Source organism: Phyllobates terribilis, unplaced genomic scaffold (assembly GCF_046119375.1).
Source record: "Phyllobates terribilis strain yellow unplaced genomic scaffold, ASM4611937v1 Scaffold_29__1_contigs__length_15306474, whole genome shotgun sequence".
Lineage (NCBI taxonomy): Eukaryota > Metazoa > Chordata > Amphibia > Anura > Dendrobatidae > Phyllobates > Phyllobates terribilis.
This window is the reverse complement of record NW_027362789.1, coordinates 5,630,418-5,658,056: the sequence shown is the minus strand read 5'-3', so window position 1 is coordinate 5,658,056 and position 27,639 is coordinate 5,630,418. Positions and strand designations below refer to the sequence as shown.

Sequence of the window (27,639 nt, the reverse complement as noted above, 5' to 3'; positions counted from 1 at the left end):
CCTGGCCAGATTTTTCTCGATGTACTCCGACATGGCCCGGGTTTCGGCCGACGACAATGGGTAAATGCGCCCACGGGGTGGAGTGGCACCGGGTACCAGGTCGATAGGGCAATCATATGGCCTATGAGGTGGCAGTGTCTTTGCCTCCTTTTTGTCGAAGACATCTGCATAGGACCAGTAAGGAGCCGGTAGACAGGGTAGATTAGCCGGGGTAGGTGGAGGACGAGCCGGGCGAACCGGAACCAGGCAGGTCTTATAGCAATCCTGCCCCTAACGGAGAACCTCACTGGATTGCCAATTCAGAACGGGTTCATGTCTCTGTAGCCAGGGTAGACCTAGCAATAAGGAGTGAGAGAGTCCGGAAAGCCCATGGAAGGAGATCCCGCTGGTATTTTTTATAATTTACCTCCCCCCACCTTCTCCCGGACTTCATATGGCCCTTGCCATTTGGCCAAGAGCTTACTCTCTGCAGTGGGCAGTAATACCAATACCCGATCCCCTTCTTTAAAGGACCTGACTGTGGCCCTTTTATTATACAGTTCAGACCAAAAGTTTGGACACACCTTCTCATTTAAAGATTTTTCTGTATTTTCATGACTATGAAAATTGTACATTCACACTGAAGGCATCAAAACTACGAATTAACACATGTGGAATTATAGCAGCTATTTTACCATGAAGGCCTGCTGCACAAAGTCTCCTCTTAACAGTTGTTGAAGAGATGTGTCTGCTGCTAGAACTTTGTGTGGCATTGACCTGGTCTCTAATCTGAGCTGCTGTTAACCTGCGATTTCTGAGGCTGGTGACTCAGATAAAATTATCCTCAGAAGCAGAGGTGACTCTTGGTCTTGCTTTCCTGGGGCGGTCCTCATGTGAGCCAGTTTCTTTGTAGCGCTTGATGGTTTTTGCAACTGCACTTGGGGACACTTTCAAAGTTTTCCCAATTTTTCGGACTGACTGACCTTCATTTCTTAAAGTAATGATGGCCACTCGTTTTTCTTTACTTAGCTGCTTTTTTCTTGCCATAATATAAATTCTAACAGTCTATTCAGTAGGACTATCAGCTCTGTATCCACCTGACTTCTGCACAACACAACTGATGGTCCTAACCTCATTTATAAGGCAAGAAATCCCACTTATTAAACCTGACAGGGCACACCTGTGAAGTGAAAACCATTTCCAGTGACTACCACTTGAAGCTCATCAAGAGAATGCCAAGAGTGTGCAAAGCAGTCATCAAAGCAAAAGGTGGCTACTTTGAAGAACCTAGAATATAAGACATATTTTCAGTTGTTTCACACTTTTTTGTTAGGTATATAATTCCACATGTGTTAATTCATAGTTTTGATGCCTTCAGTGTGAATGTATAATTTTCATAGTCATGAAAATACAGAAAAATCTTTAAATGAGAAGGTGTGTCCAAACTTTTGGTCTGTACTGTATGTGCGACTCTGTGCTGCCTGGGCATCCATTAGATGCTCTTTTACTATAGGCATGACCTCCGCGATCCAATCCTGCATATTTCCCACGTGCTCAATTACACTCATATGCGGAGTCGGCTACTGTTCCCATGTCTCTTTGGCTACGTCGAGCAGACCCCTGGGATGCCTGCCGTACAGTAGCTCAAAGGGTGAGAACCCTGTGGAAGTCTGTGGTACCTCACGGATGGCAAACATTAAATAGGGCAGTGACATGTCGCAATCCCTCCCATCCTTGGAAACCACCTTTTTTAACATGGACTTGAGGGTTTTATTGAATTGCTTGACTAGCCCGTCGGTCTGTGGTTGGTACACCGACATGCGCACCTGTTTTATTTTCAGCAGGTCACATAGTTCCTTCGTCACCTTGGACATAAAAGGAGTCCCCTGATCTGAAAGGTTCTTCTTAGGCAGCCCAAAGTGACAGAACATGACAAACAGCTCCTGTGCAATAAGTTTAGCAGAGGTGTGGCGTAGTGGAATGGATTCTGGGTAACGGGTTGCATAATCGACGACCACAAGTATGTGTTAGTAGCCACGAGCGGACTTTACAATGGGCTGCACCAAATCCATCACAATCCGTTCAAAAGGTACCTCTATAACCGGCAGAGGTACCAATGGGCTGCGGAAGCTTGCTGTTGGTGTGGTCAGCTGACATTCCGTGCACGACTCACAATACCTCTGTACGTCAGTGTAAATCCCAGGCCAAAAGAACCGCTGCAAGATGTGCTCTCGTGTTTTTTTAACCCCTAGATGTCCCCCCAGCAGGTGTGTGTGGGCCATCTCGAATACTGCCCGACGGTGTGACTGTGGCACTACTAGTTGTTCCATGACCTCGCCCCGGTTCTTGTTAACCCTATAGAGTAAATCTTGGTTGACCGCCATGTGTGGAAAGATAGTCTCTGCACTCGGTTGTGGAGCCACCTCATTTACCTCTATTACCCTTTCCCATGTCCGGGTAGGATCCTGTAGCAGCGCTGCCCCAAATGCTCCGCGGGACACTTCCAGCTCTGGGAACAATAGGGTCTCCTCGACCTCTCCTGCCAATACCTCTATGGGAAACCTATCGGGTTCACACTCTGTCCCTAGGTTGGCGAACCCTACGGCCGGTATCCCTGACTCGGGATCTTCGGGTTCCGCACCCGGACCCACTTTTATTCTGGGAGGGTTAATCTTACATTCCCACAAGGACCAAAACAGTGGCAAATCTCTTCCCAGCACAGTCCCATAAGGAAGAGTCTTTAGCACTCTGGCCACATGTTTAACCTCTCCGCACGGAGTGGAAGAGGTAACCGCCGTCGGATACTCGCGGAGTTCACCATGAATGCATATGACCCCCACTTTCCCCCCAGTGGGTTCCAACCCAGAGATCAATAACCATGGACGAGGGTAACTAGGCTCCCTGAGTCCAAGCGAGCCTCCGCTCGATGTCCATTAACCCCCACAGATGGAGTTCCCCTGTTGTTCCGATGGGGTCCACGGTGCAGACGGTCCCAGCATACATAGACAGTCCTCGAGACCGATTAAGGGGAAACTGGTCTTCGGCCACCCTCACTCCGGGGTACCCCCTTAGTGTGGGCTTGGTTCTTACTGTCCCCAGCAGAGGAACATGACCCTTTCCCAGGCTCCGGGGCTTACAGGGGCCGGCGTGCCATTCGCATTGGGGAAGAGTCCCGTGCAAAGTCCTGTGTGGCTGTATACTGCTCAATCAGGCTAACCACCTGGTCGAGATTACCTGGGTCCCCTTACCTCACCCAACACTGTATGGCTGCTGGCAGAGTTCGCACCAGCAGGTCCACCACCACCCTCTCTACCATTTGGGTTGGGCTCAAGGTCTCAGGATGGAGCCACTTTTTGACCAACTGTAACAAGTCATATGCCTGAGACCTAGCGGGTCGGGACTTCGCAAAGGACCACTGGTACATGCGTTGGGCTCGCACATAAGTATTAACCCCCAGTCAGGCAAGGATCTCACCTTTCAGCTTCTTGTAGTCCTGAGCATCCTCCTGACTGAGGTCAAAGTAGGCCTTCTGAGCGTCGCTCATCAGAAACGGAGCCATCACTTCAGCCCACTCTGCTGTGCGTTTGAAAACTGTGAGGAAGGCTTCCATGTTGTTCTCAGGATCCATCTTCCTCAACGCTGCTCTGGGGCCTCATGTCGGATTGGGATCGGCATTGGGGCCGTTTCTTGCAGGGCAGCAATCTGTTGCAGAATCAGTTCATTAGTATTTTGCTGCTGCTGGTACAGTAGCTGCTGATGATGATTGTGCTACTGATCCCGCTCCTGTTGTTGCCGCTGGAGATTCTGGTGCTGCTCCTGCTGTTCCTCTGGGCGAGTACCAACTGCTTTAGTAGCTCCTCCATTTTGTCTGTGGGCCCGGGCTGCAAGGTGGCAGGCCTAATAACAGACATGCAGCTGGCGTTGGGGTATGCCTCAGTTCACATTGCCCACATTATCCGCCATACTGTAGTGCGGCGGTGTTCACACTGTGCAATAATGAGGCAGTGACCCAAGGAAAGTCCTACTTAAACATCTTTATTCAGCAAAACCTCACACAGTGAAGGCAGCTTTATCCTCCGGATCGCAAACGGGTTGTCCACAATAGTCCATACAACAACAACCGTTGCCGGGGGCGACTGCACCGCTGTTTCACTCCAAGGTGTGTCAGAGGCTTGGCCATCCTGGGCTCTCTGTGTTCCCTTCACACAGGCCTCCATAGCACAGAGCCTCCTGCTCTGCAGCCTGCAAAGCCAAAGATTGACACACCCAAACCTTTGCTGCAGGTTTTAAACAGGAATCTGTGGCCAGGGACGGAGCAAACACAGACAGTCACTGCTGGCATCGCCCACGTATTTGAATATTGCTCCCGGCAAGCGCTGATATTATTGTGGGGCGCATGACATTTCTACATGTTCGGCGCTGGACCCGCGCCTGAGCAGTGAGGCTGTGCCGCTGCTTATGGGCCACTGCTGTATGCTTGCCCCCTAGGACAAAATTTGCCAGCCAACAACCTGCATGGTGTCCCTCTGTTCTGGTGTCCCAAAGTTCAGGGTGCTGCTCCACAAGAGATATTAGCTGTGCTGTGTCCCCACTGGGGGCCGTTCTGTAGAATAATCTCACCACACTTCCAAAACACCACCACTCTCATACTAATGCAACATCGCCTCACACAAAATGCTGCCTAGATTAGCCAAAACTTTTCAAGAAAACAAGGTCTAGACATCTGGATGATAGTGAAACAAATTGTTTCTATATTAACCCTATAACTATTACAAACGCACGCAGTTGGCACACGGATGTCATCTGTGTGCGGTACGTGTTTACACAGACCCATTGACTTGAATGGGTCCGTGTGATCAGTACTGTCATCAAAAAACGGACACACGGTCCATTAAAGCACACGGAGATTTGCACAGACCCATAGATTTGAATGGGTCTGCGTGTGTCAGTGTCTCCAGTATGTGTGGAAACTGTCACCACTCGTACCGGAGATACTGACGTGTGAAAGAGGCCTTAATCCCTCCTGACCCCACACATAAACTTCAGCTCATCCAGCACCATGACAACCAGCACAGCAGAGTCCTGCATCCACTGAGGCCCCTGATCATGTGACCCCTGACTCCTCCCCTCCTGTGACCTCATCACAGCTCCTGTGCGCACAGAGCAGCCATATATGTGGTGGCGGCTCTGCAGGTGGAGGTATGTGGAGACCCCCCATTACTGGGCGCAGGGGGCATTAACCCCTTCAGCACGGAGACTCTTTTGGGGTCTTGTGTTGCCCCTTTATAAGAATCATAAGGTTTTTGTTCTGTTTCCTGTAATAGATACATACGACCCAACTATGGAGACAGGAAGGAGGAAACGTATTGTTCTCATAGTACAGGACCCCTTTACTGGCCCCACAGTGTAATGCCCCCATTATACCCCTTATGAAGGATGTATGATGCCCCCACACAGTGTAATGCCCCCATTATGCCCCTTATGCAGGATGTATGATGCCCCCACAGTGTAATGCCCCCATTATGCCCCTTATGCAGGATGTATGATGCCCCCACAGTGTAATGCCCCCATTATGCCCCTTATACAGTATGTATGATGCCCCCACACAGTGTAATGCCCCCATTATGCCCCTTATGCAGTATGTATGATGCCCCCACACAGTGTAATGCCCCCATTATGCCCCTTATACAGTATGTATGATGCCCCCACACAGTGTAATGCCCCCATTATGCCCCTTATACAGTATGTATGATGCCCCCACACAGTATAATGTTCACACTGTACCACCACCCCCCCACATAGAATATAATGATCCCACAGTGCCGCTATCCCTCCCCACACAGTATAATATTGCCACAGTACCGCTAACCCCCATACACAGTATAATGTCCCCACAGAATTGCCATCCCCCCACATACAGTATAATGTTCCCACAGTACCGCCTGAGGTTCTGCAGTTGGAATAAGTCCCGAAGTTTAAGAATACTTGCCCATGATCCGGACTAGCAGCGTTTTGGACGAAGCTCACCTGTGCTGCGTCCAAAATGCTGCATTCTACAGTAGAAGTAGAGTGGATGGAATTTCTATAAATCCCATGCCCACTGTGCTTCTATTAGACAATGCGCAAACCAACCTGCGGCACGGGTCTACGAGCCGCAGCATGTCAATTTCTGCTGCAGAGATGCCAGTCTCCGCAACAGAAATTTCCACAATACATTGTATAGGATGCTTGAAATCTGCATGGTTCAGTGAACAAATGCGTATTGAAGTGCGTGATTAGAACTCATTGCTTTGGACGCAGAGTACTGAAGGAGATCGTAGAAGAAATTTTAGAACCACTCTCCATAATCTTTGAAAATTCTTGGAGAACAGGAGAAGTCCCAGAAGACTGGAGAAGAGCAAATGTTGTTCCTATCTTCAAAAAGGGGAAGAAGGTGGACCCAGGGAACTATAGGCCGGTGAGTCTGACTTCTATACCAGGAAAGATCTTTGAACAAATTATTAAACAACATGTATGTAAGTACATGGATAAGAATGAAGTGATTAACCAGAGTCAGCATGGGTTTGTAACTAACAAGTCATGTCAGACTAACTTAATTTCCTTCTATGACAGAATCACTGACTGGGTGGATCAGGGAAATGCTGTAGATATAGTATATCTTGACTTCAGCAAAGCATTTGACAAAGTATCTCACACCATCCTTATTGAAAAAATGACCAAGTATGCAATGGACCAGGCAACTGTTAGGTGGATTCATAACTGGCTTAGTGATCGGACTCAAAGGGTGGTTGTAAATGGCTTCACATCCAGCTGGATGAATGTCTCAAGTGGGGTACCACAGGGCTCCGTCCTGGGACCTGTATTGTTCAACATCTTTATCAATGATTTAGATGAAGGAATTGAGGGTAAGCTGATTAAATTTGCTGATGACACAAAGCTAGGAGGGATAGCTAATACTAGAGAAGAGAGAGAGAGGATTCAAAAAGACCTAAATAAACTGGAGCAGTGGGCAGCAACCAACAGAATGGTTTTTAACAGGGAAAAATGCAAAGTACTACATCTGGGCAATAAAAATGAAAAAAGCATATACAGAATGGGAGGGATAGAGCTAAGCAACAGTACATGTGAAAAAGACTTAGGTATACTAATAGATCATAGACTGAACATGAGTCAACAGTGTGATGCAGCAGCAAAAAAGGCAAATACAATTCTGGGATGTATTAACAGAAGCATACAGTCTAGATCACGTGAAGTCATTATCGGTCTTTACTCCTCTTTGGTCAGACCTCATCTGGAATACTGTGTACAGTTTTGGGCACCACATTTTAAAAAAGACATAGACAAACTGGAGCAAGTTCAGAGAAGAGCGACCAGAATGGTGACTGGTCTGCAAACCATGTCCTATGAGGAACGGTTGCAGGATTTGGGAATGTTTAGCTTGCAAAAAAGAAGACTGAGAGGAGACTTAATAGCTGTCTACAAATATGTCAAGGGCTGTCACATTGTAGAAGGATCATCTTTATTCTCATTTGCACAAGGAAAGACTAGAAGCAATGGGATGAAACTAAATGGGAGGAGACACAGATTAGATATTAGAAAAAACTTTTTGACAGTTAGGGTGATTAATGAGTGGAACAGGCTGCCACGAGGGGTGGTGAGTTCCCCTTTAATGGACGTCTTCAAACAGAGGCTGGACAGACATCTGTCTGAGATGATCTAGTGAATCCTGCTTTGAGCAGGGGGTTGGACCAGATGACCCAGGAGGTCCCTTCCAACTCTACCATTCTATGATTCTATGATTCTAATGCTGCATCCAAAGCGCTGCTGGTTCCTGATCAGGAGAACATAGCCTTACAGTTGGAAAAATCCCTCTAGAAAATGTTTTTACCTTTGCCTGCACCCCTACATGTATACCTTCGAACATGTATACATTCATGTAGGGGAGCAGGCCTTACTAGATACCAAGGCTTTGTACAGTAATATACAGCCTGAGGATGGTGTCAAAGGAGTAAGATCAATAAAGTGTAGCAAACAATGACTTCATGGTGGATCTTCTAAAATTCACTCTTACTCATAACTTCTTTCTTTTTGACAGGAAGTACTTCCACCAGCTCAGGGGTACTGCGATGGGGAGCCCCTGTGCCCCCTTGTATACAAACCTATTCCTGGGCTGGTGGGAGGAAACCACAATATTCAGGGATGATCATAAGTGGTGACATCCATATATTGGGGTGTGGTATAGATATATTGACATTTTTTTCATCTGGTCGGGGACGAGTGAACAATTTCTTGAATTTGTCAGGGAACTCAACATCAATAGAGTGGGCGTTAGATTTACATCGAAGTTTTAATTATAACCAGTTGCCTTTCTTGGATGTACTAATCAAGAAAGAACAGGATGGGACCCTATGGACAGTCATCAACCATAAACCTACAAGCACTATTAAACTATTGAAGTGGGATAGTCACCACCCCATCCCACTAAAAAAAGGAATACCCAAGTTCCAGTGGCGTACTGCCAATGGCGGCAGGCCACGCCACTGCTATGGGGCCCGTGACCGGAAGGGGGCCCGTGAGCCGGGAGGGCCCCAAACAGCGTTGGAACCAGGAGGATAGGTGAGTATTGGGGGGGGGGAGGTTGCGGCGGCGGAGGAGCGGGTTGCGGCGGTGGAGGAGCGAGCACACGCGGTAGCCGCTGCTGCAGCTGTCAGTGCCCGCTGCTAAAGAGAAAGCATATTCACGCTTCTCCATGCACATAGTCCCGGCATGGAGTGAATGTACCGGCAGCAGCAGCAGCAGCTCACCTCGGCTTCTGAGAGCGCGCGCTACTCAGATGCCGACATGAACTGCAGCAGACAGGACTCAGCTCTGCAGGAGCGGTGAGGAAGGAAGGTGAGTATAAGTGTTTATTATTTTATGTGTGCAGTGATTGGGGCCATACATAGCAGGATTGGGGAATGAGGAGACCACACATACCAGGATTGAGGGATGAGGAGGCCACACATAGCAGGATTGGGAGGGTATTGTGGAGGCCACACATACCAGGATTGGGGGGGATTGGGGAGGCCACACATACCAGGATTGGGGGGGATTATGGAGGCCACACATACCAGGATTGGGGGACTGGGAAGGCCACACATACCAGGATTGGATTGGGAGGCCACACATACTAGGATTGGGGGGATTGGGGAGGCCACACATACCAGGATTGGGGAGGGGTTTGGGGGGGCCACACATACCAGGATTGGGGGGGATTGGGGAGGCCACAAATACCAGGATTGGGGGGATTGGTGAGGCCACGCATATCAGGATTGGGGGGGTATTGGGGAGGCCACACATACCAGGATTGGGGGACTGGGAAGGCCACATATACCAGGATTGGGGAATTGGGGAGGCCACACATACCAGGATTGGGGGACTGGGAAGGCCACACATACCAGGTTTGGGGAGCGCACACATACCAGGATTGGGAGACTGGGAAGGCCACACATACCAGGATTGGGGGATTGGGGAGGCCACACATATCAGGATTGGGGGATTGGGGAGGCCACACATACCAGGGTTGGGGAGGCCACACATACCAGGGATGGGGGATGAGGGGGTGCCACACATACCATGATGGGGAAATTTACCAATAGCTGCTGCATTTCTCACCCTAGACTTATACTCGAGTCAATATGTTTTCCATTTTTTTGTGGTAAAATTAAGGGCCTCGGCTTATACTCTGGTCGACTTATTTAAAATATATGGTGTTTTAAAATCAGTGAGTACATGGTGCCCATAATAGTGCAGGACTGTGGGGTGCATTATACTATATGAGGGCTGCATTTTACCCTATGGGGTGTGTAATATACTGTATGGAGGACTATGGGGAGTGCATTATATTCTATGGAGGACCATGGGAAGTTCATTATACTATATGGAGGATTATTGGGGGCGCATTATACTATATGGGGGATTATCGGTGGTGTATTATACTCTATGGAACGCTGTGGAGCCATTAGAATATTTTGAGGGCTATGTGGGGGGCATTATACTGTATGAAAGCAATTATACAGTGTGAAGGATTGTGTGGGGTCCATTATACTGTTTGGAGGGCTCGTGCGGGCCATTATAGTGTATGTAGGCACATTATAGTGTATGGAGAGCTTTGGGGGTCACAGTTGGGGGATCATACTGTGTTGGGGTCACCATACTTTGCCTTAGGAGTTGAAGTTGGGTACAATAGGGTCATTATACTGTGCATGTGGAGGCTAATGTGGAGGAATGCACCTTGGGGGTATCATACTGTGTTTGGGGGGCACTTTTGTTGGAATCACACTTTATGGGGCAATGAAAGAGGAATCTAGGACGTCAGCAGGAGGAAAATTACTATGTAAAGGCTGGAAAGTTATGAGATCTGCTCTTCTGCGACACAGACAAATATTTATTTATTTTTTTGGAGGGGGGGGCCCAATTAGAGCTTCTGCTATGGGGCCCCATGACTTCTATGTACGCCTCTGCCAAGGGCCAATTTTTACAGTTGAGAAGGAACTGTTCTTATGTCACAGATTCTAATATACAGGCAATAGACATGAACACCAGATTCATGGAAAAAGGTACCCACAGTACATTTTGGATTCCGTATGATTGTTTGCAGAAACAAAGGAGAGACAGACACTCCTCCATACCTAACCAAGAGACCCAGAAAAGATGGGATAACACGAGTAATAGGAACTGACGACAATAGAGTGACCTTATCTTTAATATACTCCAGAAAAGACTAGGATATAATTGTGGCCAACACGGACCTGAGTGGTTCATGAGAAGTGCAGTACATTATTATAGACAGACTCCATTCTATATGTCCTATGTCAATGCACCTATGGTAATGGATCTCCTAGTCTGTGGAGGGGTTTTTGATGAAGTGGGATATTTAAACATGGGCAACTGGCTATTAGGCACACTATGCTGAATACCATGAATTAACATCCTTGTATCAAGCCTCCTGATGAACCTGTTGGAGAACCGCGTCAAAGCGGATTATTTAACCCCTTTACTACCCAAGGTGGTTTTTACGTTAATGACCAGGCCAATTTTTACAATTCTGACCACTGTCACTTTATGAGGTAATTACACTGTAACGCTTCAACAGATCCCCCTGATTCTGAGAATGTTTTTTCATGACATATTGTACTTCATGATTGTGGTAAAATTTATTCGATATCACTTGTGTTTATTTGTGAAAAAAATGGAAATTTGGTAAAAATATTGAAAATTCAGCAATTTTCAAAATTTTAATTTTTATGCCCTTAAATCAGAGAGATATGTCACACAAAATAGTTACAGTGGTGGCCAAAAGTATTGGCACCCCTGCAATTCTGGCAGATAATACTCAGTTTCTTCCTGAAAATGATTGCAATCACAAATTCTTCGGTATTATTATGTTCATTTAATTTGTCTTCAATGAAAAAACACAAAAAGAATTGTCCTAAAGCCAAATTGGATATAATTCCACACCAAACCTAAAAAAGGGGGTGGACAAAAGTATTGGCACTGTTTGAAAAATCATGTGATGCTTCTCTAATTCGTGTAATTAACAGTACCTGTAACTTACCTGTGGCACCTAACAGGTGTTGGCAATAACTAAATCACACTTGCAGCCAGTTAACATGGATTAAAGTTGACTCAACCTCTGTCCTATGTTCTTGTGTGTACCAGATTGAGCATGGAGAAAAGAAAGAAGACCAAACAACTGTCTGAGGACTTAAGAAACCAAATTGTGAGGAAGCATGAGTAATCTCAAGGCTACAAGTCCATCTCCAAAGACCTGAATGTTCCTGTGTCTTCCGTGCGCAGTGTCATCAAGAAGTGTAAAGCCCATGGCACTGTGGCTAACCTCCCTAGATGTGGATGGAAAAGAAAAATTGCCGAGAGATTTCAACGCAAGATTGTGCAGATGGTGGATAAAGAACCTCGACTAACATCCAAACAAGTTCAAGCAGCCCTGCAGTCCGAGGGTACAACAGTGTCAACCCGTACTATCCGTCGGCGTCTGAATGAAAAGGGACTGCATGGTAGGATACCCAGGAAGACCCCACTTCTTACCCCGAGACATAAAAAAGCCAGGCTGGAGTTTGCCAAAACTTACCTGAGAAAGCCTAAAACGTTTTGGAAGAATGTTCTCTGGTCAGATGAGACAAAAGTAGAGCTTTTAGGGAAAAAGCATCAACATAGAGTGTACAGGAAAAAAAAAGGCATTCAAAGAAAAGAACACAGTCCCTACAGTCAAACATGGCGGAGGGTTCCTGATGATTTGGGGTTGCTTTGCTACCTCTGGTACTGGACTGCTTGACCGTGCATGGCATTATGAAGTCTGAAGACTACCAACAAATTTTGCAGCATAATGTAGGGCCCAGTGTGAGAAAGCTGGGTCTCCCTCAGAGGTCATGGGTCTTCCAGCAGGACAATGACCCAAAACACACTTCCAAAAGCACTATAAAATGGTTTAAGAGAAAGCACTAGAGACTTCTAAGGTGGCCAGCAATGAGTCCAGACCTGAATCCCATAGAACACCTGTGGAGAGATCTCAAAATGGCAGTTTGGAGAAGGCACTCTTCAAATATCAGGGACCTAGAGCAGTTTGCCAAAGAAGAATGGTCTACAATTCCAGCAGAGCATTGTAAGAAACTCATTGATGGTTACCGGATGCGGTTGTTCGCAGTTATTTTGGCTAAATGTTGTGCAACCAAGTATTAGGCTGAGGGTGCCAATACTTTTGTATGGCCCATTTTTGGAGTTTTGTGCGAAATGATCAATAATTTGATTTTTGCTTCATTCTCTTTTGTGTTTTTTCCTTGCAAGCAAATTAAATGAAGATAATAATACCAAAGAATTTGTGATTGCAATCATTTTCAGGAAGAAACTGAGTATTATCTGACAGAATTGCAGGGGTGCCAATACTTTTGGCCACCACTGTAATAAATAACATTTCCCACATGTCTAATTTACATCAGCACAATTTTGGAACCAATATTTTTTATTATTATTGAGCTATAAGGGTTAAAAGTTGACCAGCGATTTCTCATTTTTCCAACAAAATTTACAAACCAACTATTTTTAGGGACCGCTTCACATTTGAAGTCACGTTGAGGGGTCTTTATGACAGAAAATACCCAAAAGTGACACCATTCTAAAAACTGCACCCTTCAAGGTGCTCAAAACCACATTCAAGAACTTTATTAACTCTTCAGGTGCTTCACGGGAATTTTTGGAATGTGGAAGAAAAAAATTAACATTTAACTTTTTTATTCACCAATATGTTACTTTAGACCCAATTTTTTTTTATTTTTGCAGAGGTAACAGGAAAAAATGGACCCCAAAATTTGGTGTACAATTTCCCCTGAGCACGCAGATACCCCATATGTGGGGAAAAACCACTGCTTGGGCGCACAGCAGGGTTCAGAAGGGAAGGAGCGCCATTTAACTTTTTGAATGTAAAATTTGCTTGAATAATTAGCGGACACCATGTTGCGTTTGAGGAGCCCCTGATGTGCCCCACAAGTGACACCATTTTGGAAACTAGACCCTCAGGGAACTTATCTAGATGTGTGGTTAACACCTTGAACCCCAAGGTGCTTCACAGAAGGTTATAACATTGAGCCGTAAAATTAAATTTTCACATTTTCCCACAAAAATGTTTTTTTAACAGGAGAAATTTCACCATGCAGTTTGTTGTTCAATTGCTCCTGAGTAAGCAGATACCCCATATGTGGGGCAAAACCACTGTCTTGGTGCACGGCAGGGTTCGGAAGAGAAGCAGCGCCATTTGACTTTTTGAATGTAAAATTTGCTTGAATAATTAGCGGATGCCATGTTGCGTTTGGAGAGCCCCTGATGTGCTTAAACAGTGGAAACCCCCCACAAGTAACACCATTTTGGAAACTAGACCTCTCAAGGAACTTATCTAGATAGTGGTGAGCACCTTGAACCCCCAGGTGCTTTACAGAAGTTTATAACATGGAGCCGTGAAAATAAAAAAATCAAACTTTTTCCACAAAAATGATCATTTAGTCCAAATTTTTTTATTTTCACAAGGGTAAGGGGAGAAAATGGACCCCAAAAACTTTTTTGCTATTTCTCTTGAGTACTCCAATACACCATATGTGGGGAAAATACAGTGTTTGGGCGCATGGCAGAGTTCAGAAGGGAAGGAGCACTGTGTGACTTTTTGAACGCAAAATTTGTTGGAATTGAGAGTGGACACCATGTCACGTTTGGAGAGCCCCTGATGTGCCTAAATAGTGGAAATCCCCCACAAGTGACCCCATTTTGGAAACTACACCCCTCAAGTATTTTATCAAGGGGTATAGTGAACATTTTGAGGTACGACACAGAATTTGATAACATTAGGTCATCATATTGAATAAGTTGTCATTAGTCTTGAGTGCAAGTGATCGCTACTTGAGTTTGCATCGGGTACTCAGGTATTCACCATGTATCAAGGGTGCATGAGTGACATGCTCGAGTCTCCGCACACATGTTTCACGGTTATTAGACACCCGAAAAAAAACACGTGGGGATCACTCATGCATGGCAGGCAATCCCCGTAAGTTTTTTTGGCCACGAAGCATATGGGGCGGAGACTCGAGCATGTCACTCGAGCACCCGCGATACTCAGTGCATACCCAAGCACCTGATGCAAACTCCATATCGTCAACTTTTTTTTTTTTACTTTTGAAAAAAATCCCAACACAACCCTAACCCTAACACAACCCCAACCCTAACCCTAGCCCAACCCCAACCCTAACCCTAGCCCAACCCTAACCCTAACCCTAGAATTTATTTTTTATGCCATTCCTCGTGCGGTATAAGTGATTAGACAACTTTATTCTTTGGGTCAGTGCAATTACAGCGATACCAAAATCATATGGGGTTTTTATGATTGACAGCTGTCACACACTAAAAGACGCATTTTTTGTAAAATCTAGTTTTTGCATCGCCATATTTTGAGAGCTATAATTTTTCCATATTTTGGCAGACAGAGTCATGTGATGTCTTGTTTTTTGCGGGATGAGTTGACGTTGTTATTGGTGCCATTTTCTGGCACGTGACATTTTTTGATCGCTTTCTTTTCCGATTTTTGGGAGGCAGAATAAACAAAAACCAGCAATTCCAGAATTTTTTTAATGTTTTTTTTTTATGCTGTTCCGCGTGTGGTAAAATTGATAAGGCAGCTTTATTCTTCAGGTCAGTACGTTTACAGCGGTACCACATTTATATTGTTTTTCTATGTTTTGGCGCTTTTACACAATAAAAGCTATTTTATAGAAAAAAAATATTTTTTTTCATCGCTTTAATCTGAGAGCTATACCTTTTTTATTTTTCGGCTGATGGAGCTGTATGATGGCTTGTTTTTTGTGGGACAAGATTAAGTTTTCAGCGGTAACATTTTTATTTATATTTGTCTTTTTGATCGCGTGTTATTCCATTTTTTGTTTGGCGGTATGATGATAAAGCATTGTTTTTTGCTTTGTTTTTTATTTATTTTGTTTACCGTGTTCACTAAAGGGGTTAACTAGTGGGACAGTTTATAGGTCAGGTCGTTCCGGATGCGGCGATACAAAATATGTGTACTTTTATTGTTTTTTTTTCATAATAATATTTACTGATGGGTACATTATATTTTTATTTTTGGTGGATTATTTTTTTTATCTTTTTAAATATTTTTTCAATTTTTTTTCTCCATTTTTTAACACTTTGTGGACTTTTATTCTGTGTCCCACTCTGGGACTTTCACTTTTTTATTCTGATCGCCTATATAGCACAGGAATGCAGCACCATCCCTGTGCCATACAGGTAGTCAGCGCTGGACAGGGAGAAGATAGTTTTGTCATGCACTGCGCATGACCAAAGAATATTCGTGCTATCTGGTGACCCGGATGTTGTGATGACGACATCGAATCGTCATGATCACATCGGGTCGTCATGGCATCATCCGGGAAGCCGCGACAGACAGCGCTGGAGGCCGGAAGAGGAGATGAGTATTCCGATCACCTCCCCTTGCCACCGCAATGCTGCGATCAACTTCGATCACAGCATTGCGGGTGTTAATGTGCCGGGAGCGGCACATAGTACCGGGTGTCAGATGTGACTTTCAGCTGACACCCGGCGGGCGATCGCCCCGCACCGCTTGTGTGAGGGCGTGATTGCCATATGACCTAATAGTACATCATTGGTCCAATCAGCCCAGGTCACCAAAACGTACTATTAGGTCATACGTCAGAAAGGGGTTAAGGTTGGTGGGGCCCAATTAGAGATGTTGCTGTAGGACTTGTGATTTCTATCTACGCCACTGTGTATAGGATAATAGAGTATAATAAAGTTGTTATGGACATGACTTAACATTGTGTAGTGAGTCTGTTGTGCCAATAGTGACGGATATTTCTTGTTGCCAAAACTGTGATATTTTTATTCACGTTAAACCTTTGTTAACCAACTCTCATTAGTGCGATCATACAACATACAAGCCTCTGATTGCTCAGGTGATGCACTGTACTACTGTGTTATCCCTTGACTGTCAGTGTAATACTAACGGCCCTATACACATGATAGATATTGGCCGAACAGTCATTTGGCAGACGGCTATCTCTCCCAACTCCCCCATACACATCAATATTCCAGCTTTCCTGTGGTCTGTATGAGAGAGTCAGCTCCAGACTCCTCTAGTGGAGGATTATCTACAGGAAGAACAAACGGATTAACCTCTGTAATTCAGGCCCCCAAATACATTATATAGTCAACCAAATCCCCCAAAATCTGTGCTTTCATGCAACTTTAGTCTAATTCGTATGAGGGTGTTAAAAGGCAACTTATTGGACACTCCCTTTGCCCCGACATAGTAGACTTTCGTACATTGCAGGCCCAGACACCATTATTAGGCATTTAAATATCGTAGTAACTAGTCAGCCCCATACTATTGAGCACTTGGGGGAGAAGGGGCATTGAGCCGAACTCTGTCAAACCTTCTTAGATGCCATCTGTGCTTTTGACAGCAGTAAGTGGTTAAACTGCCAGGGTTTTTGTTGCAGCCGCACTTGTGCCAACCCTGCAGTGTACATCTATGTTCTGGTGCCCAAAAGACTTAAAATTCATATAGACGGCCGGGGATGATGTAGTCAGTGACTGACTTTGACCAAATATGTTCCCGAGCCATAGTAGAAGATAAAGATGTCATCCACTTCATGAAGTAGTTATTCCTCATGTCACGTGTTATGAATATCTCTTGCAGTATTGCTAATGCCGATTCCAGTGTCAGTAAATGATTAGAGAATTCACTTTATGGAAGATAAGTCTATGAGAAACGTATTCAGCTGCAGACGCCAAGGAAGAAACTGCTTGTTGTCTGTGGCCTAAAATATATAGGTTTTATTAGTAGATGTAAAGAATAAAACTAAATACTGTAAAATAATAAATCTACTCATATGTTTCTCTTATTATCTCCAGTAATTGGATTATTACACAGGATTTTTATGATGTTACATCGGCTCATATTCTTATTCAGGTCTCTACAATATCAGATCCTCTCAGTGAAGATCTTCTATATAAGAGAATTTTCCTGATTTACCCATCAAACATGGATATGGACAGAGACAAGATGGCGGAGAGGATATTACACCTCACCCTAGAGATCCTCTTCCGGCTTACTGGAGAGGTGAGAGATTCTGATGACGTCACATTACATCATTCTTATCTATGGGAATAACAGATGGACAGAACTGGAGAGGTGAGGACTCTGGAAATGTCTGGAGTGAGATTTATTAATGTGTCTCTCCATAACCAGGATTACACAGTAGTGAAGAAGACCTCTAGTGGGCGCTGTCAGGACCCTGTGTCTGAGGGATGGGGAAGACCCCTGAGCCCAATCACGGAGCTTTCACCTCACCCCCTGATACATGAGGACATCAATGACCAGAAGATCCTAGAACTCACCTACAAGATGATTGAGCTGCTGACTGGAGAGGTGACACTGCTGGGAATTCTGGGACATTATACAGTAACACTATGGAGGGATCGGGGGGGTGACGGTATCATTGTATGTGTCAGGTTCCTATAAGATGTCAGGATGTCACTGTCTATTTCTCCATGGAGGAGTGGGAGTATTTAGAAGGACACAAAGATTTGTACAAAGACGTCATGATGGAGGTTCCCCAGCCCCTCACATCACCAGGTAATAGACAGGACTAAATACAAATGGCCTATAATTATCTGTATGTAAAGAATGAATTCAGTCCCTGTATGTGTTTCTTCCAGATCTATCCAGCAAGAGGACAACACCAGAGAGATGTCCCCATCCTCTTCTTCCACAGGACTGTAAACAAGAAGACCCCAATGTTCCTCAAGATCATCAGGTAGATGGAGATAAGGTGTCATGAGATCTCCCCTATGATGTGTAGACGGCTGTGAAGGTCTTGTGTTCAGTCTTGTTTTATCCACCAGTATTATATGTTTTATATTTGTGTAATGAGAACGGTGGAGATGGCAGGATTAGAGCTGATCATAGATGGGACTTCTCTATCTGTCTGTGACTTTTACAATATTTGTTTTCAGGGTGAAGATCTGACCCATATTAATACTACAGAGACATATGTGAGGGGTGATGAGTGGTGTAAAGAGGAGATTCCTACAGATAACCTCCCAGGTGAGTAGTAACCACTAAATGCTGAGAAGTCACAGATCCTTCTCCGTCACTGTCTGTTTCTGCTTTATCGGTGGTGTAATCCGGCCGTATTACAATCGTGTGATCACCATTTTACCCCTAGACCACAATATTCTGCTCCACCAAAAACTGTTCAAATGACTTTGGGCATTAAAAGCCATTTTCTCTAGAACTTACAACCTGGAGGATCCACCTTCTAACTGAAATTAGAAGTCGCTGACCCTTACCTGCCCAGATCTATAAACTGAAAAGCCAAATGACAGCGTACATAGAATGTGCTGACAATTTAGAAAATCACTTGAAGAAAAATATTATTACAGAAAGCGGAGGGTAATGATGGTGTTGGCTTCCTAGAACCCTGATATCTTATTGGATGAATCTACCTTCTCTCCCTTCTGTGCTGCTGAATGTGCTCATATGGTCTCTCCAAGACCAGGTCCAGTCTTTCTGGCCAAACTTCACTTTTTGTGATTGATAACATTAAATGTGCAGTGAGGCCAAGTGTGAATATCTGTATAATAACAATAGAATTTACCTTTATCTTAAATTTTCAATTTCTTTTAAAACCAACTAACTTCAAACAGGATTGCGATAAACTACATAAAAAACATTACACCTGTGCCATGATATATCTCTAAGCTGTGCGTGGCTGATGGCTGTAATATACATTTATTCACGCCTGCAGGAGATGTGTTGGCATGGCTCGAGCCCTGGTTTCATGGATTCACTCCACGTCATAAATTCCATTATGTTTTCAATCCTCAGGAATTCAGATTACTGCACAATCTCTCCTGAAATGGGGGCACTAATACTTTCTCTACTCTTCTGGTCTGGACTCATAGTAGCTCCAATGGTCCACCATAAATGAGTGCGACTCCAGTTTAGTGTTGGAGCTCACCCCTCATACATATGTTGATGTTGGGGATGTAACTTTTTTTTTTATTTTATGTCTATTTTTTATAGGTTCATTCTGTGTAATAGTTTGATTGTGATGGGATCAGCCGGCCTCACTTATGTGACTCTGTAACTCCCTTGTAGTCTTTCAAAAAGGTCTCCATTGCCTCTTCCAAATGCCTTAGATCTAAATTTAAGATACCTCAGCTCTGCACTATTATAAAAAGGTCTCCTTGAATGTCTAATATTTCTTCATGAAACTCATCTGATAGATAATATTGTCCCTTATGATCGTTTAGATTGCCAAGAGCCACCGAGCCCCATACTCTAATTACCCCAGAGAGGTTTCACCACTAGTTACTCATCTTTTATTGATGAAGACTGTTCAGTTTGATCATTTTAGTAGATGTGTTATTGTCTATATCCACAATTTTTGACTAGGCAAAAAAATGGAAGCTGACACGTTTAGGCAGGCTGCGCTGCAGGAATGAAGAGGCTTGGGATTCCAAGACGGCTTTTATTAATACCAACGCGTTTCTGTGCCGGATCGGCGCCTTTCTCAAAGTATAAAAACCAAATGCCTCAATTTTTGACTACAGTAGTTAGTGCCCAAAATACTCTGATTTAACCACTTCCTGCAGCCAGTTTTGTGTTCCTAATTAGGCCCCAATTTTCACATCTGATGTGTGACACTTTATGTGGTGAGAACTTTGGAATTCTTCACAAAGGATAATAGAAACAAATGGACTTTTACAAATTATTTTCCAACTTTTCTTGAATTTAACAATACCCTATATACGGTTGTACACTTCTGTCTGGACACATGGCAGGTTAAGAAAGGAAGGATTTAGCTATTTGAATGCAGATCCTGCTGGAATAGTTTGCAGACACAATGTATTAGGGCACTTTTCGTGGTCACCTGGCAGCTCAAAAGATGGCTCCTACGAACAGGCTTGGCACTATCCACCCCGTTTTCCAGATCTCAGGAATTTTCTAGTTCATCACCCTTTAAACATTAAAGGGTGATGAACAAGGACTTACACAGAGACCCCTAAGCTTGGGCCACGGTGTTACCTGCTATTCTCTGTGATGTGACTTGGCAAGAAGAATAGTCAGGTAGCCGAGTCAGAACCAGGAGGGCAGAGAAAATACAAAATCAGATGACACAAGAGTGGTCAGTAAATGGGCCGGGGTCACAACAGGAAACAAATACACAAGCTGTGAGATGAGTACAGAGGACTGAACCAGAGGAGAACAAGGCTGTATCTGGCAGCTTCCAGCAATATGCTCTGAGCTTTACTAGGGTGTGGTGCTTTCCAGCTGGCTAAAGCAGGAAGCTGATTACTCAAGCTGGACAGCACACACACCCATACTGCCAGACTGGATGGTACTATACAGTGGTGGCCAAAAGTATTGGCACCCCTGCAATTCTGTCAGATAATACTCAGTTTCTTCCTGAAAATGATTGCAATCACAAATTCTTCGGTATTATTATCTTCATTTAATTTGTCTTCAATGAAAAATCCCAAAAAGAATTGTCCTAAAGCCAAATTGGATATAATTCCACACCAAACCTAAAAAGGGGGTGGACAAATGTATTGGCACTGTTTGAAAAATCATGCGATGCTTCTTTAATTCGTGTAATTAACAGCACCTGTAACTTACCTGTGGCACCTAACAGGTGTTGGCAATAACTAAATCACACTTGCAGCCTGTTAACATGGATTAAAGTTGACTCAACCTCTGTCCTGTGTCCTTGTGTGTACCACATTGAGCATGGAGAAAAGAAAGAAGACCAAAGAACTGTCTGAGGACTTGAGAAACCAAATTGTGAGGAAGCATGAGCAATCTCAAGGCTACAAGTCCATCTCCAAAGACCTGAATGTTCCTGTGTCTTCCGTGCGCAGTGTCATCAAGAAGTTTAAAGCCCATGGCCCTGTGGCTAACCTCCCTAGATGTGTATGGAAAAGAAAAATTGACGAGAGATTTCAATGCAAGATTGTGCGGATGGTGGATAAAGAACCTCGACTAACATCCAAACAAGTTCAAGCTGCCCTGCAGTCCGAGGGTACAACAGTGTCAACCCGTACTATCCGTCGGCGTCTGAATGAAAAGGGACTGTATGGTAGGGTACCCAGGAAGACCCCACTTCTTACCCCGAGACATAAAAAAGCCAGGCTGGAGTTTGCCAAAACTTACCTGAGAAAGCCTAAAACGTTTTGGAAGAAAGCTCTCTGGTCAGATGAGACAAAAGTATAGCTTTTTGGGAAAAAGCATCAACATAGAGTGTACAGGAAAAAAAAGAGGCATTCAAAGAAAAGAACACGGTCCCTACAGTCAAACATGGCGGAGGTTCCCTGATGTTTTGTGGTTGCTTTGCTGCCTCTGGCACTGGACTGCTTGACCGTGTGCATGGCATTACGAAGTCTGAAGACTACCAACAAATTTTGCTGCATAATGTAGGGCCCAGTGTGAGAAAGCTGGGTCTCCCTCAGAGGTCATGGGTCTTCCAGCAGGACAATGACCCAAAACACACTTCCAAAAGCACTATAAAATGGTTTGAGAGAAAGCACTGGAGACTTCTAAGGTGGCCAGCAATGAGTCCAGACCTGAATCCCATAGAACACCTGTGGAGAGATCTCAAAATGGCAGTTTGGAGAAGGCACCCTTCAAATATCAGGGACCTGGAGCAGTTTGCCAAAGAAGAATGGTCTACAATTCCAGCAGAGCATTGTAAGAAACTCATTGATGGTTACCGGAAGCGGTTGTTCGCAGTTTTTTGGCTAAAGGTTGTGCAACCAAGTATTAGGCTGAGGGTGCCAATACTTTTGTCTGGGCCATTTTTGGAGTTTTGTGTGAAATGATCAATGATTTGATTTTTGCTTCATTCTCTTTTGTGATTTTTCCTTGCAAGCAAATTAAATGAAGATAATAATACCAAAGAATTTGTGATTGCAATCATTTTCAGGAAGAAACTGAGTATTATCTGACAGAATTGCAGGGGTGCCAATACCTTTGGCCACCACTGTAGGTCTCAGGCACCCTAATCTTAGTGGCTGGGCAGAGCCTGGGCCGCCTAGAGCTTCTTGCTCCGACACCTTCATTACTAGTACCACCTGCAGAATGAATAAGACAGCGCCTGGTGACAGAAGCAGATGTCTCAGGAGCAGGTCACAATGGAGATGGGACACCCCTTTTGAAGAAGCCCTAATATGACAAAATGACAGAAAACCAGAGCAGTAGAAATCCCCTAGGAGTAGTGACTATTTTGACTCCACAGGCTCTTTCTAGAAATTAGCACGTAGTGGATGTTGGAGAGTGAAAATTGCTAAATAGTATTTTATTGCCCAACACATATTACCCAGATTGTGCTCCAGGAGACACACACCGTAAATTAAGTGGGTTCTTCTCACTATAGTAATGTCAAATACATGGATGCTAAATGTGGCTTGGGCACATTGCAAGGCTCAGAAGTGAGGGGGAGATCTGACTTTGGGAGAGCGGATCCTGCTGGATTGGTTTATGGAAGCCATGTTTCTTTTTAAGAGCCTTTTAGTCACTAATAATGTGGAAATCTCTGTTTTTCCATTGACAGGTGATGGACCTGAGTGGGGACTTGTTTTTGGTGAGATCAGTAGAAGTTGTTATTGCTATAATTTTCACCTACATAACATTGTTTGGTGGCTTTTTATTCCCTATTTGGGAAGCAGAATGAATAAACAGTTGAACACCACGCTCTACTGGTTCATCCTATGAGGTTTCTATTAGACTGTGAACTGTCATTGTCTTAGTGAATAATTCTATATTTTTACATAACTTGCCATTTTTACAGACAGTTCAAGTAGAAATGTTGAACAATATAAAATTCAAGGATATTTTATTCAAAAATAATTGGTTTTATTATTGGCAGATGACTGTACCAGGAGATCAGAGGGACAACTGACATCTTCAATTTTTAAATCAAATGATCTCGATATCCCACAGGATTCAATTGAAGTGAATGCCATTACTCCAGACATACCATCATCCCTTCACAGCAAAGATCTGTCATCTGATGCTTTGAAACAGGTCTCGTCTTCTGATTCATTACCGACTGCTAAGGAAAATGAAAGTAAAAAAATAAGAATTAAAAAACAAATTGCTCCTAAAGCAAAGAAGCCATTTTCACATTCAGAATCTGGAAATAATATTCACTTCGAAAAGCCTTTTCTTAAACATCAAAAAATTCACACTGTGGAGAAAAGATTTTCTTGTTCCAAATGTGGGAAATATTTTAACCAGAAATCAGATCTTGCTAGACACCAGAGAACTCACACAGGTGAGAAGGCATATGTGGCACCCCAGGGGTCTGGTTTCCACAGTAATAGCAGTATTGCGTCTGTGAGCAGGTGGGAGGTCTCCTGGGCAGGAATCCTAAGCATGCCACACCTCCTGCCCAGTCCTGGGAGGGGAAGAACTTCCCCTACATAAACTGGGGCTGAGGCAGGGTTAGAGAGAGGAGTTCCAGACAGAGACGGAGTCTGGTCTGGACACGCAGAAACAGGGACAGATTGACATCAGGAGCTCTGTAGGAGCCAAGGAGAAGCGCCAGGGGCTGGAGCTGTGCAGAGCTCGCCCTGGGAGAAGGTACTAAAACCGGACACAGGAGTCCGAGGCTGTGGGGACTAAGATATACCCAGCAGCAGAATCCATCTGGCAGGGGATTCCAGGTCCTCTGGCCATAAAAGCCCGGAGGCTCAGTCACAACGAAGGGACCAGCACCGCCATCCCGGAGCGGAGGCTAACAGGAGGCCCCAGGTCACCAGCCATACGGGTGAGCACCACACGGTATACCCAGGGACGTGGGCTACTTGTAACCGCCGAAAGCAGGGTAGCCAGGAAGGGTACAGACTAACGGGAAGGCCTACAACTCCACCTGGCCAGGGGAACTCCGGCTTACTCGCAGACTAACCAGGCCCCAACTACTAGCCAGTACTCCCGGGGGAATTTGCCTTGTACCATTAGTAAAGGCCCTGAACTGTACCCTCGCGTCTCCGTGCTTCCTTGTCGCACCGTTAGTGCTGGGACATCCACACCATCACACCCAACATCACCCACATCCGCTGCCCTGAGACCATACCTCTCTCGTTGGGGGTTATATCAACATTGTTGCACACCTATACCACCGGCCTCAGCGGTCTGCCCTGCAGCGGCGGTTTCATAACCGCATTCAACGGGTGGCGTAGTCGGACACTAATACCATCATACCAATAACTGCCACTTAGTTTGACCACCCTGGGCGCGGACCGGGTCACCGCCACACGAAGACTACTACCCCCATTGGATCCGGCTCCGGGTATCCCCCGCGCGCACGCGCGCCGCACTACAGCACTGGCCCAGGGGGTGAGTCACATACTCCTGTTCAGAATGTGAGAAATGTTTTAACCGGAAATCAAATTTGTTTAAGCACCAGAAAACTCACACAGGGGAGAAGCCTTTTTGCTGTTCAGAATGTGGGAAATGTTTTAACCAGAAATCAGATGTGATTAAGCACCAGAGAACCCACACAGGGGAGGAACAATTTTCCTGTTCAGAATGTGGGAAATATTTTATGCAGAAATGGAATCTTGTTATACACCAGAGAACTCACACAGGGGAGAAGCCTTTTTCCTGTTCAGAATGTGGGAAATATTTTATCCAGAAATGGAATCTTGTTATACACCAGAGAAGTCACACAGGGGAGAAGCCTTTTTCCTGTTCAGAATGTGGGAAATGTTTTAACTATAAATCACATTTTGTTAACCACCAGAGAACCCACACAGGGGAGAAGCCTTTTTCATGTTTAGAATGTGGGAAATGTTTTGGAAATAAATCATCTCTTCTTAGTCACCAAAGAGCTCACACAGGAGAGAAGCCTTTTTCATGTTCAAAATGTGGAAAATGTTTTGGGAAAAAATCAATTCTTCTTGGTCACCAGAGAACTCACACAGGGGAGAAGCCTTATTCATGTTCAGAATGTGGGAAATATTTTAACCGAAAATCAAATCTTTATAGCCACAAGAGAATCCACACAGGGGAGAAGCCTTTTTCATGTTCAGAATGTGGGAAATATTTTAACCGGAAATCATATCTTTATAGACACCAGAGAATCCACACAGGGGAGAAGCCTTTTTTATGTTCAGAATGTGGGAAATATTTTATCCAGAAATCTGATTTGATTAAGCACCAAAGAACCCACACAGGGGAGAAGCCTTTTTCATGTTCAGAATGTGGGAAATATTTTAACCAGAAATCGCATCTTGATAGACACCAGAGAATCCACACAGGGAAAAGCCTTTTTCATGTTCAGAATGTGGGAAATGTTTTAACCAGAAATCAGGTTTAGTTATGTACCAGAGAACCCACACAGGGAGACACCTTTTTCATGCTCAGAATGTGGGAAATATTTTGTGAAGAAATCGTCTCTTCTTAGTCACCAAAGAGTTCACACAGGGGAGAAGCCTTTTTCATGTTTTTAATGTGGGAAATGTTTTACACGGAAATCAACTATTAAAAAACATCAGAAAAGGCACACAAGGGAGAAGCCTTTTTCATATTCAGAATGTTGGAAATGTTTTAATCGAAAATTGTACTTTCTTAAAGGGGTTGTCCACGATTAGGGAAATCCCTTGTCATTCCTCATATTTGGCTCGTTAAAATAAAAACACTCATATTCACCATTCCAGCTTTGTCGGCAATCGCATTCCTGGGGCTCATGTGAGGTTGTTACATCACATGAGTCCTGTGCCCAATCAGCGACTCCTTCACTATCCCTGCCTTCGGATGCATTGAAGATCAACAGGAAGCCAGGGCTGCGGCTGCTCTCTGACTTCTTGATGTTCAATTTGTCTGAAGATGGGGACAATCACACCAGCACTAATTGGCTGAAGAACTCACGTGACATAACAACCTCACATGAGCCCCGGGAACGCAAGTGCTGACACCGCTTGAACGACACTTCCATGGGAGGTTTGTATCAGTGCTTTTATTTTAACAGGACCAAACATGAGGATTGAGAAGGGGTTGTCCATGTAGTGGACCACACTTTAAAAGTAAAAAATCCCACACAGAGAAGCCATTGTCATACCTAGAGTGTGAAAAATGAATTACTGGAAAATTGTATTTTGTTGACCATCAAAAATAATTCAGACTTAGATAAACTATATGTGTTATTGACACATTGTACAAAGAGATTTAACAGACATTGTATTAATAAATGAGAAAGGGAAATCACTTTAGAATGTATCATATTTCTTGGCCTATAAGACATATTTTTAGCATGAAAATATCTTGTTAATAAGTAAGTGTGTCTTATAAACTGGAGGCAGCTTCCTGTGACAGAGGAGAATGCTGAGACAGTGTCCTTCCTGATCACTGAGAGAACTGCTCTCTCTCTCCTCCAGCCCCACATGTATCTAACTGATTGGTGCAGAGCAAGAGGGGAAGGTACCAGGACCTGTACAGAGGCTGCACGTCCTGAGTGAGCCGATGAAAAAGCTTCCACCTGACTAGCTCATGGACCTTTCCGATCATGTAATCATTCTTATGACCTGGAAGGAAATGCAAAATGGGGAAATGTGTACACAGTGTTTGTGTATGCAAATTTGCATATAATAATAATCTTTATTCTTATATAGCGCCAACATATTCCACAGCACTTTACAGACATTATCATATGTAGCAGAGCTGTGTATGTATGTAAATGTGCATATGTAGCAGAGCTGTGTGTATGTAAATGTGCATATGTAGTAGAGCTGTGTGTATGTAAATTTGTCTCACAAAGAAAAATATCCATTAAAATGTATATACTTTATTTATACCTTATTAAAAAGGAACTACTACATATGTTTCCGATCAAATTTTACAAATTGGCACTATAGAAATGAAAAAAATGTATGTAATTCCTAAGCCATAAAAATTAAATCAGGGGTTAAAGGCAAGTAGAGGAGGTGGGGATGGAGCCTCAATCCTTTCCCTATTTGTTATCCCTCATTATTTACCCTTCCTTGCCACTGAGGTTTACACTCTAAAAGAGCGCAAGTTGTGGCACC

The 27,639-nt window shown here is 44.2% G+C and overlaps 2 protein-coding genes across 2 annotated transcripts; both read left to right on the top strand.

Annotated features, from left to right (window-relative positions):
* The first annotated feature begins 3,738 nt into the window (after positions 1 to 3,738).
* On the top strand, positions 3,739 to 24,967 carry LOC141178687 (uncharacterized). Its single transcript, XM_073660573.1, has 3 exons — positions 3,739 to 3,810; positions 18,568 to 18,658; positions 23,481 to 24,967. Exons 1-3 carry the CDS (start codon positions 3,739 to 3,741, stop codon positions 24,038 to 24,040), a joined length of 723 nt encoding a protein of 240 aa, XP_073516674.1. The 3' UTR covers positions 24,041 to 24,967.
* Positions 24,957 to 26,314, top strand: LOC141178603 (uncharacterized; the record flags this gene model as incomplete). Its single annotated transcript, XM_073660492.1, has 1 exon — positions 24,957 to 26,314. A coding segment is annotated over one exon (978 nt), but the record flags the coding sequence as incomplete, so codon positions are not given.
* Between the last annotated feature and the right edge of the window lie 1,325 nt (positions 26,315 to 27,639).